Genomic DNA, 12,674 nt, shown 5'->3' with positions numbered 1-12,674 from the left:
ACTTCTTCCCGAACCTGCCTCTTGGGGATCATACCTTCTAGTTCTACATTTAATCTCTATCAAGCATACACTTCTGGGTAGGTTAGGGTTATTATGAGACAGAGAGAAACAACAAAAGTCTTTTTTATAACTGGCTGGAGACAGCAGAGAGGTAAATATAAAGAAGAAAAGAAGATGTATCGGAAGGAAGTACCCAACGTGGGGACCCTTCACAACACGTGGGTGTCGGCTGCATGCAGAGAGCAATAGAAAGAGCGGGATTTCTATAGCGGGATGAGAGGGAGCAGGGGAGAGCTTCAGAGATGGCTCTTGGGTTGGTGGTTGTATCTTTAATTAGTTGGTGATCATCTTTACAGAAGAAAGAGGGCTATGTGGTGTGTGTGTGTTGAATTTGTATTTTATGCTCCAGACTTTTGTTATTGTAAATACCGTGGAGTTGGTTCCGACTCATAGCGACTCTGTACAGGGTTTCCGAGGCTGCAAATCTTTACAGGAGCAGAAAGCCTCATCTTTCTCCTGTGGAACAGCTGCTAGTTCTGAACTGCCAACCTTGAGGTTGTACCCACTACGCTATCAGAGCTTACTGGAGCTAAAAAGACTCTTTAAAGGCCATCTTCCTTCACTCTTCCTTCTTCCCCATCCCTCCCTTCTTTATGATCTGTCTTTCTGGGCAAATGCTGCCCCTTTGATCTCATGTGGTTGGTTTTTCTAAGGAGTGCAGGCTTCCCTCCCTGGTGTTAACTGTTCACCTTCTAGGCCAGTCTGTCACTGACAGTCCAGTAATTCTGGTGCCTTTGGATCCCAGGTCAGACTCTAAGAGTAGACTCCTGGTCAAAAGGGGGTGAGACTGTGGAACAGAATTTCAAATTCTCATGGAATCCAGAGTTTCTGAAGTCACTGAGGCCGGATGAACTACTGCCCTGAGCTAATCTTTAATCCTTAAACCAAAGATAGGCCCTGATGTTTTCTGGAAACCAAAGACCCTAAACACCAAGTCCACGGCTGTCGAGTTAATGGTACCTCATAGCTGTCCTATACGACAGAGACTATAGCGATTTAGAGACTGAAAATCTGGCATACAGGAAGGTAACCACATATGTAAGGGTAAGTCTAAAAGTGTTGCTGCTGCAGACAGTATCCACCTGACCTGCCTTCAATGGCTAGATGATCAGAACTCGAATAGAAGAAGAAAGAAGGGGGGGGGGGAAGAGTAACCCACTAAAATTTGATGAACTTTACCTATATTTATGGATGCGGTTAGTGGTGGTTTTATGCTGTGGAGTCGGTTCCGACTCATAGCGACCCTGCACAGGGTTTCCGAGGCTATAAATCTTTACAGGAGCAGAAAGCCTCATCTTTCTCCCACAGAACAGCTGGTAGTTTTGAACTGCTGACCTTGCGGTTCGCAGCCCGATTCATAACCACTACGCTACCAGAACTCCTTGGTATGGATGTAGTAGCTCTAAAAAGGGAACAAATCTTTACAGCGAGGATCACTCCCACCCCCTCGGTACACAGGGTTGACAGGGATGGGCAACTTAGACACCGGCTACCCAAAATGGGGGGAGGGGGCTACAAAGGCAAGAAGTGACTGGCTTACAAGCTTTCAAGAGGGAGCCTAGATCCAGAGGGTGTGGAGGAAGGTAGAATCTCCACTGAATGGTTTCCAATCTGTTAGGACGGGGCTAATGAAAGGAGATAGGGATAAGACTCTTGCGGTACAATAGTGAATAATTGCTATCAGAACTGACTATGAGGGCTGGAAATGTAAAGGTGGACGTTTTGTAACAAAAGGAGGGGAGTGGTTGACTTTGCAGTCCAGGAGCAGAGGTCCCTGGGACCATGAAGGGAGAAGAGTGGAGTGGGGGAACCCTACCCAGAGAAGCAGTGATGCCCGAAATGGAGGCAGAGACGATGACATGGAGAGATGGAGTGGCTGGAGTCACCGGACTCAGGGAGGGAGAGAGGCTGTGTGCTTACGGTTGGGGGTTAGACTTGTGGGGTGTACCCTTTGGTTGTTTAATGATGCATGGAGGGGATTGTAATCATTGCAGTGAAGCGAAATACAATAGGATGAATGTAAAACTGATGTTCTCCCATATAAACCCACATAATTCGCAATAAAAACTAAATAATATATTGCTGCTAGGATTCCAGCTCATGTCCTCACATCGACTTTGACTCACAGCCACGCAGTATGGGGTTTCCAAGGCTGTAGATCTTTATGGGAGCAAAAAGCTTCATTTTTCTCCCAAACAGCCACTGACTGGTTCAAACCACTAACCTTGCGGCTAGCAGCCTAGTGCTGATCTTACAGCACTGCCAGAACGCCTTTGCTTTAAGGGACAATTTAGGGATAGGCACTATGGGTATGTTGGAGGGAGACCCCACCTTGAGCATCCCTGCAGTAAAGAGCTACAACATCGGAACACAATCCAGAAAGCAAAAGTGGAAGTCGGCAGATTCGGGCAGGAGTCCCGGTGTGGTACTAATGGATAAGCACTGGACTGCTAACCACAGATCGGTGGTTCAAACCCACCTATGAGTCAAACTGACTTGATAGCACTTAACAACAATGGAGTCCAGTGGTGCAGTGGCCTAAGCATTGGGCTGCTAACTGCACAGTCGGTGGTTCAAACCACTAGCTGCTCCGTTAGAGAACCATGAGCCGGTCTGCTCCCGTAAGGATTGGCGTACACGGGGCAGTTCTGCTGTGTCCTCTAGGGTCACCATGAGTTGGAACTGACTGGCCGGCATTGGAGGAAGTCTAACCAGGAGGCAGCGGTTGTTTGGTGGTAGAATTCTCATGTTCCACGCAAGAGACCCGGGTTCGATCACCAACCAGTGTACCCAACACAGCTACCACCCATGTATCCATGGAGGCTAGCATGTTGTCATGATGCTGAGCAGGCTTCATGGAACTTCCAGCTAAGAAAGAGTAGGAAGAAAGGCCTGGCGAGCTATAGCTAAAGCTCAGCCAGTGAAAACTCTGATGCATCACGATGATGTGTCAGATCCACGGGGGCAGCACGAGACCAGGTAGGGTTTCGTTTCATTGAAACCATGCGTTGCAGTTGATTCAAGGGCAGCTGACAAGTATTGTGGACACAGCAAGGTAAGTGATGGAGGGGAAGTCTAGGGCAGAGCCTGTGATTCTCTGCTGGAACCAGAAGGTCATGGTGGTGTTCAAGTTCTCCAGTGGTGATACAACACAAATACCACAGGGGGTGGCTGTAACAAACAGAATTTAATTTTTCACAGCATGGGAGGCTGGGAGTCCAAATTCAAGGTGTCAGCTCTAGGAGTCCTGATGTGGTGCTGTTAGTTAATGAGCTGGACTGCAAAGTCCGCTTGAACCAGGAGGTCGGTGGTTCAAGCTCCTCGGAAACCCTTTACAGGGTCGCTACGGGTTGTCACTCAACAACAACAACAACCGGTTCTAGGGGAAGGCCTATTTTTGCTGTTGGTGAGTCAAAATCTCAATAGTGTAACAGCAAATCTCAGCACATCAAAACAAAACAGAAAAATCCCAACCAACTAAGCAAGCAACTATAAGAAAATTCTAGAACTAACAATATTTCGTTTCTGGAATATAAAAAAGTCACAGGATGGACTTAATGGCTGAAACGACATTCCCAAAGACAGAGTAAGCGACTGCAAAGCTCAGAAGAATTACTAAGGTGGAGACAAACATGAAAGAATGACTGAAACCTCAGGTATTTGACACTCTCAACTGATGAAATATACATGCAGTTGGAATATCGGGAGTCAAGAAAGAGAAGGGGGTTCTAGCTATCATTAGAACCTGACAATAACCCAGGTGAAACTGACCTGAGAGGTGAACCAAGTTAACTACTTGTTCCCCGTTAAATGGTTAGTCAGTGGGAAGGCAGGATTTGAATCCGGCATACCTTCTACCCTGTATCACACATCTTCTGGAAGTCCTTCTTCCAGTGGCTGCCCAGGGCACAGCTGGACACCCAGAGTAGGTCCTTTCTTGCTCTGTCCAGCAGCATGGTCCCGGAGAGCCCACAACTTCCTCTTCTCTAACTTTCATCCCTGTCTTTCAGCACCATAGGTCTCAGCTAGCTCCCGTCCCTGCCAGTCTCCCTCTATGTTCCTCACGTTGTCACGGACTCCTTCTCTCAGAAGTATCTTACAGAGCAGACTTTTCCCTGCACTGTCTGACTCCTCAGTACCTACGGAACGAAGTCTCATTCCTTCCTCTGGCATTCATAGCTCCCATTAGAATGTTTCCCAACTGTATTTCCTAGGATTCTGCTTTGAGAATTCTTCTTCCAAGCCAGAACCCAGTTGACATTTATACAATGAACTGTGCAGTCCTAGCCCTTCAGGCTGTGGTTCCTGCTGGGCCATCCACCTGGACACCCCTCCCTGCTCCTTCCAAGATACCCCAATGCCATGTCTTTGTGAGACTCTCAGGGTAGGGAGTGCTGTGCTCCCTAATGCCCTCACCTGCCCTGCCACCAGCACCCACACAGTGGTACCCCATTACACACCAGTAGGCTCAGGGCAGGGTCACTGGACTGGCCAGCCTTGCCCTGCTCACCATCCCCTTCCACAGGGGATCTTGAGGAGGTGGTGCCTCAGAGTTGGACACTGCCCAGGGGTAAGCAGAGATTGGGGGGCCTGATTCTGCCCCAGACACAGGAAGATGAGAGCAGGTACTGACCTTTGACCCTGTCACCACGGTGCAGGGGGATCTCGCCGTCTACCAGGGGTTGATATGGCTTGATGACGACGAAGAGGCGCCCAGGCACTGCACTGTACAGCTTCCGCTTGGGTCCCGGCTGCTCAAAGGCGGACAGAGGGTCCTTGCTGGCTACAGAAGGGAATGTGGGCCTAGAGCAGAGAAGAGGGCAGGGAGAAAGAGAGAGAGAGCAAGTCACATGCAGAGCAGAGCAGCCTCGCCGAGACTGGTGAGCAGGCTGGAGAAGTGTCTGGTTAAACTCCCCAGGTCTTCATGCTTTCAGTCTAGCCTGAGCACCATCTCACAGCATTAACCAGACCCACTACTGGCCCCCTCACAGCGGCCACCAGAGACGAAGTCCACAGGACTCTGTTACTCATTGCTGTTTCCTGACACGACTTGACATTGAGCACACATTTCCAGACCCCATGCCCTCCCTGAGCCCGACAAGGAGACACAGGAGTTTTAAATTCTGAAATGGCTGCATCGTTTTGATGTGTGGTGAGGGCGGGCTACTCTTAGGGGATAGAGTACTACCCTGGATTGAGTTGTGTTCCCCATTACTCCTTGGCTTGAACCACAAGGTTGATGGTTCAAACTCACCAGCCTCTCTGTGGAAACCCTATACAGGGTTGCTATGAGTCAGAACCAGCTCAATGGCACTTAACAACAGCTCCCCCCAGTATGTGTTGAAATCCTAATGCCTGGGTGACAATGACATTCTGGGTTTCACTATCAAAGACAACCGTAGTTATGATGTTGTTGTTTAGTGCCATTGAGTCAGTTCTGACCTGTCGTGACCCTGTATAGGGTTTCCGAGGAGCGGCTGCTGAGTTTGAACTGCTGACATTGCAGTCCAATCGCCTTTGCAGTTCAGCGCATTAACCCACAGCGCCACACCAGGACTCCTCTTCTGCTATGCTAATAAGGCAACTGCAGCGTAAGGTTGATTCTAACTCTAACCGTTTCTGAATTACAAAATGACCACTATAGACAGGAAGACAAATAGGGAAAGAGGAAGACAGACCATGAAGACAGACGTGCCAACAAGACTGGGAACACCAAGGGTTTCTGGCAACTACTAGAAGCTGAAAGAAACCCTAATGGCATAGTGGCTACATTTTAGGCTGCTAACCAGAAGTTTGGTAGTTCGAACACACCCAATGGGCACTGTGGGAGAAAGCTACTAGTCTGTTTCCATGAAGGTTTCTAGCCTTGGAGACCCTGGGAGGCAGGATTGGCAGGAGCTGAAATCCACTGGATGACAATTGGTTGATGGATACTAGAAACTGAAACAGACCAAAAAAAAAAGCACCTCTCCCTAGGTCCATGAACTGAATTCGTACTTCCAGCTTCCTGATCTGCCAGAGCATGCATTTCTGTCCTTGAAAGCCACACACAATGGTGTCTCGTTAGGGCAGTTGTAGGAGACGAGGACAAGTCTACTCATGTTTTCTTATCAGTGATCATTGGGAGGTTCCATGATTCCTTCTTTTCCCATGATGGGGGTCTCGGGGACAAACGCATGCCCATGAGGAATCTAGTTGGGGATTTGTGAGCACACACTGGCCATGGGACACTGGAATGGGACGCTGAAGTGATGAGGTTCCAAAACCGGAACCACATCTGACTCCTGGGAGAGAAGTGACTTGAACCATGAACTCATGACCACATGGCTAAGTCCAATCAGTTCTCCTGTCCTCCCACTGCAAGGAAGCAGCCAGCCTGGACACATGGAAAACTAGGAGCTGGGTGTGATCACTCACTTCCTGGTGCTTACTAAAGTTCTTCCAACGAACCAGAGTGTAAACGACCAAGCATTCAGCTACGAATCCAGTTTGTCTGCTTGCATATGTCTACAGGTGCCTCTGAAGAAGACCGATGGAGCACTCTCACACTCATGGGGGCTGCGGAGTCTAAGTGAACTCAGGAGCAGTGGGTCTGAGTTTGACTCCCTATGTACCTTCTGTTATTTGCTTAGCTGTGTGTGTAGCCTTGGTAAGTAATAAGTAGCGGGGTTTGGGGCTGATACCAAATTCCAGAAGTGTGGCGGTGCTGTACTTTGCTGTATCTTTACTTTTCTACCAAGCAATGCAATTCTGAGACCACGTTATGGGATCCGTGTAGGTTTGTATGATGATGGACCCATTCCACATCAGGGGAAACGGGGGTTGTGTGAAGAAGGAGGAAAGCTCTGTCAATACTGTTACGTGGGACTGAGTGCTGAAGACCAGGATGCTCAGGAACCCACAGGAGCACAGAGAGGGCAGGAAACTGGTTGGATCACGTGATATTTTGGGGACCAGGTGGGGATGGGGAGCTGGATGCTTATCTGGCTCAGAGAGGTCAGGAGATGCCGTCAGCTGTGAATCCCCCTAGATGGGTGGATGGATGGATGGATGGATGAATAGGTGAGTGGATGGATGGACAGATGACAGATGGATGATGGGTGGTTAGGTGGCGGGTGGATTGATGGGTGAGTGGGTGGGTGGATGAGTGGGTAGATGGATGATGGTAGATCAATAGGTGAGTGGATGGATGGATAGATCAGTGAGTGGATGGACAGCCATGATAGATAGATGGATGAGAAATGGATGGATAGGTGGTGGATGGGAAGATGGGTGAGTGGACAGGTGGGTGGTGGGTAGATGGATGGATGGATGAGTAGACGCATAGATTGATGGGTAGTTGAGTGGGTGGGAAGATGGATAGATGGGTTAGTGGATGAGTGGGTGGGTGAATAAGTGGATGGACAGATTGATGGATAGATGAGTGGTGGTGGGTGGAAGGATGGATGAGTACACGAATAGATTGATGGATAGATGAGTGGGTGGAAGGTGGACAGGAGTGATGGATAGATGGGTCAGTGGATGGACAGACAGATGATGGATGGATGGATGGATGCATGGGTAAGTGGATGGGTGAGTAGGTAGATGGAAGAATGGGTAGGCTAGAGGATGGATGGAGGGGATTGATGGAACTTAACTGAGCACTTGAATGTCCACTCCCAAGTCATGTCATCTATTCCCAGTCTCCCAGGGCTGCTGGACCAGTGACCAGCGAGAGGAGAGTGCTCTGGCTACTTCTTCTCCAGAGGCTAATCCATCAGTTATTGTTACGTTGACGTTAAGTAATGGCAACCCTGTGTGTCAGAGCACAGCTGTGCTCTTCAGGTTTTCAGTGACTGGTGTTTTGAAGTATGTTGCCAGGCTTTTCTTCCAGATGTCTTTGGGTGGACTCAAACCTCCAACCTTTTGGCAAACAGCCATGTCCGCTGTTTGTGCCAAGGACTCCTGTCCAAAGGTTACACCTCAGAAAGTCAGGGAGCCACAGAGAGGAAGAACCATGTGGGTGCCTGCCTGTAAGGTACGAGATAAGAGGAAAGCAAGAGTTTCCTCAAGTCCCAACTGACAGGGCTTCCCGGCAGCCTGATGTGGCACTGCCATGTGCACTGGCCCCCTACCCATCAGTCATTCAGTACACCCCAGGGCACCCTGAGTCAGGGCTGCCTGGGCCCAGCATCAAGAGCTGAGAACCCTCCTGTCAGTTCTAAACATCACAAAGATTGTCACCTTCTCTGCTGCTAGGCAGTGGAGAAAGGAGGGTCCAGTGAAGCAAGGAGACTTGATTCCTCTGAGGGTAACTGAACCCAAGGGTTTGGGGACCCAGAATGGACCCCAGGAGGATAAAACACCCATGGGCCACAATTCCTCCCCTCTCTGGACCGTCATAATCCTGAGTGCTAGAACCTCCCCTGATGCATCACCAACATCCGTCCTGAGTGATGGAGGCAGGAACACTGGTAGTTGGTCAAGAGCATGCATCTGTACACAGACAGAACGACGTTTACTTCCAGGTTGACCTTCCGCTACTGTGTGATCTTGAGAGAGTCACTTAACTTCTCTGGGTCTTCCTGTTCTCATTTGTACAGCTGCAGGAGTCACGCACCACGTGGGGATGTGGGGCAGAAAGGATCTGCACATGTGGCTTATGTGGCAGTTAACATCAGCACCTGAGCACAGATCATGTTGGACGAAGAGTCTGAGAACACAGGACTTTGTCTAAATGACCCCCACGCCCTCTACCCAGCTGGAGCCACAGCGGTGGGTGCTTGGAAAGGCCTGATGCGATAAACCCATCCAGAAACTGTAGGTCCAACTACCTATCATCCTTTGATTTACTTATCCATCCATCCACTTATCTGTCCATCCATTTACTCATCATCTACCCATCTATTCATCCATCCACCTACTCACCTATCTCTCATCCACCCACTCACTCATCAACCATCCATCGATGGATCGATCCATCCATCCAATTATCTGTCCATCCATCCACTCATCATCCATCTACCTACAACTCATTATCCATCCATCCATCCATCCATCCATCCGTCCATCCATCTACTCATCATCTACCCATCTATTCATCCATTCACCTACTCACCTATCTCTCATCCACCCACCCACTCATCAACCATCCATCCACCCATCCATCCACACACTCATCATCCATTCATCCACCTACTCACCTACCTCTTCATCTATCCAGCCATCCATCCACTCACCTGTCTATCCATCAGTAATCTACTCAGCCATCCACCATTCATTCATGTTCCCACTCACCCAGCATCATCTATTCACTCATGCCTCCAGAATTCAGAAGGGCCCTTTGAGAAGCTTGGTAGTCCATTTCCCATCCCATGTTGGACAGGTCGGTTGAACTCTAGAAGCTCTGTCTTCCCATCTCATAAATGGGGTGATCAAGATTGGCCGAGAATGAATCAGTATGAAAACCTCACCACCTCGCCCACGTGTCAACACCCAGCTGATTTAAGCTGGGGCTATGTGCATGTAGATATAGGGTGGAGACCCCACTGACCGGAGCTCGGTTTTGGGGAACTCTTTTTCCATCTGCTCTGAAGAGGTCATGTTTCAGATTCACCATGCCAAAGTCAGAAAAGGGCTTTGCTGAGCTATTCAGATGGGAGCCTCACAATAAACATCAGGGAAGACACTGTGTGGTCTTCCACACATGAACCTCTGGCCTCATTTACATTAACAGTGGTTTCTGTGTAGAGAGATACAGAACCGACCGTCAGATCCTGACTCCCTGACCCCAAGCCCAGGACCCCCTGCTCTACCTGAGATAAACCAGGTGAGAAGGTGTGTTACCTTTGAGGTCCTTGTATATCTCAGGTATGGCAGGTATGGCCTGTGCCCAGGGTGCCACCTGAAGTGTGTGCATGGGGGGGGGGGGGGGGGGGGACCCTGAGCTGTTTCTATGAACCATCAGTTTTTATTACCAGTGGTGCGAGATCACTCAGCCAGTCAAAACTAAGACTTTCATATTGCACACTGTGATTGTGCTGTGCCGAATGTGGAAAGAGAAGAGATGAGAAACAATGACTTGGAGCCCAATCACAGACCAATTTCCATCAGTGAAAGCAAGAGAGATTGTCGTTTTCCTGTTGAGATGTTAAGGATTAATGATTTGACTTGTATTTTTGAGTTGATAAGACGGTAAAGTTGTCTAAGCGATGGGTGTCAGGTTTGCACAGAGGCACTATTCATGAGCTTACATTAGCGCTATTTTCTGTAGCTACGCCTCTGCAGGAAGACCCTGGAGGTAGCAAGAGGGAGTGGCTACCCCTCCAGGAGGTGACAGGAGTCACATTAGGACCCCTTTGTCCCATCTGCAAAGTTAGGGTGAGTCTGAAACTACCTACCCTAAACTGGCCACATTTCCCTTACGTCCAGATGGAACATCTCACCCTCACCAAATCCTTAAAAGTAAGCCCACGCCATCGAGTTGATTCTGACTCATTCCAACCCTACAGGGCAGAGTCTAATTGCTCCACTGGGCTTCCAGGGCACATCCAACAGCCCGCATCCCTTATCCTGATGAACATCACAAAGTCCCTCTGGTTGGCTGCAGGGATGGTTTCAGGGACTGCGGCAACATGAGCCCAGGTCTTGAACTTGCACTTGGGGCTTTGGAGGGACCCCGAAGGGTGAAGTTGTACCCACTTTGTCTACACAACGGACCAGCCCAACCAGGCCAAGAGGTAGAGTGAAAATCACTAGCTAGGCAAATCAACCCTGCAAATAGCAAGAGAGACCAACACTCCCCGCTTCACAACGTAGCAAGGGCCGTGGGGGCTGGGCACATAGCGAGACCTCCACTCTTGCCCCCATCAAGGCAGCCTCTGAGCAGCTGGCTTGAGGCTGCTTGTGGCTCTAACAACAAATTCATAGCATCTTTGGCTGAAGTCTCTGGACCCTCCTGCTAAGTAAAGCAGCGTTCCTGCCCTTTGGCAAGTCAAAAGCCAGCTGGGTCCAAGCAATGAGGTACCAGGATGCCCAGGCATTACCTGCCTCCTCCTCCATTCCCTCTCTTTCTGCTCCTGGAGATGGGTCAGTCCCACAGAGCCCTGTCCACCCTATCCCTCAGCTCTTTCTCCTTGGACTGTGCGTCTTTCCCCTGACCCCAGGGGCCTCCCCAACCCATTTCCTTCACTACATCGCCCCCCGGTTCTCATTCAACATGCCACATTGCCCTCTGCCCAGCAACTCACTCGTGTATTCAACTGCCTGTCACAGGGCAGCAGCTAGTGAGCATCTCAGAGCTGGGGACAGGGACAGTGACAGGTCAGGGTACATCTTAGCCAGGCCCTCTCCCTGCCAGCTCCTCCTCACACCCCCTTGGTCGGGGTGATCCATTCCCACCCTGCTTGCAGGTGGTGGGACGGTTACTGGGGGACCCTTACAGAGAGAGATGGCGTCATCCCAGGTGACCTCCTGCCTCCATGTCCCGCCCACACCTGTCACATGACCCATCTGGTGGCCAGCCTCCTATACCATGTCAGGACAGTTTACAGGGGAGGGATGTGCTTGAACTGCTGTCTGTTAGCACTGGTCTGTCTCAACAAGGCCCAAGGAAACCAGGTCCTACTCTGGTCTCCACATTCCAGGGAGGCAAGATGCAGGGCAGATAGGGACAGTCACAACCAGAGGCCACAGGGCACCCCATAGTTGCCTTCAGCCCCACACGATGACAAGAAGGGACCTCACCCCAGGAGAAGGTGTGTGGGGTAAGCCCGGACCCACTGCATACCCCAGCATTCAGAATCTCCTGTGTGTCTCTGAGTCCCATTCCAACACTGCACCTCCCTGGGCTGGCCCAGACCCCTGCACGGGGCGGCAGGCCCCTTTCCCACTTCATTCCCCTGGAGATGAACATGGTTAAAATACCACAAGGCTGGCTCTTTGAGTGTAGCCAGAGGTACCTTGGAAGAAAGCCCTGGTGATCGCCCTTATCTTGTAAACCTTGTGGAGTGCTGTTCTGCTGTGACACACATGGGGGCACTGTGAGTCCTACACACCCCCTTCAGCCTCAGCTTCCCACACTGAATCCAGGGGAACAAAAGCTATGTGGTGAGGGACACGCTTCCTGGGGTCCCAACAGGGCTCTGACATTAGGTCTTTCCAGCCCAGCCCCACTTGATGTCCTTGTCCCAGGGGACGAACATGGCTCAGAGTGGCCAGGGCATTCCAGCTCCCAACAGCTGTTGGGCCAGGAGAAGCTGAGCTAAACTCACCAAAGAAACATGTATTGAATGGGGTGGGAGTTCCCTGGTGGGGGTGAGACCCTGCCTTTGTAACACCATGTAGAGATCTGTGTTGACATGGGCAGGAACCTGTGAGACATCTGGGTAGTGGGGAGGGTCTTGGGTGGACCCCCAGGGGCACCACACCCTGCCTCAGGTCCCTCCTTAGGATCATGACAGGCTATGCAGATGGTGACACTAGGGGGCGCTGTTGCAGACCAGGTGTGCAGTGCCTACCACCTACAGGATTCCCAAGCTCCCTGGACCAGGGCCTCCAGGACAGAGGAGCTAGCAGAGAGAACTCCAGTGACAAATGAGATTAACGGGAGCGGGGATGTAGGAACCTGGAGAGGG

The 12,674-nt window shown here is 50.4% G+C and overlaps 1 protein-coding gene across 1 annotated transcript in view; it reads right to left on the bottom strand.

Moving 5' to 3' along the window:
* SHANK2 (SH3 and multiple ankyrin repeat domains 2) overlaps window positions 1–12,674 on the bottom strand; it is a 604,092-nt gene that overhangs the window by 355,160 nt on the left and 236,258 nt on the right. Inside the window, exon 11 of the mRNA XM_006860817.1 lies at window positions 4,694–4,863. Within this exon, the coding sequence (XP_006860879.1) occupies window positions 4,694–4,863 (170 nt within the window). The remainder of the gene's footprint in view (window positions 1–4,693; window positions 4,864–12,674) is intronic.

The sequence above is a fragment of the Chrysochloris asiatica genome, unplaced genomic scaffold, assembly GCF_000296735.1.
Source record: "Chrysochloris asiatica unplaced genomic scaffold, ChrAsi1.0 scaffold00040, whole genome shotgun sequence".
Classification (NCBI taxonomy): Eukaryota; Metazoa; Chordata; class Mammalia; order Afrosoricida; family Chrysochloridae; genus Chrysochloris; species Chrysochloris asiatica.
This window is presented reverse-complemented; position numbering and strand designations above follow the sequence as displayed.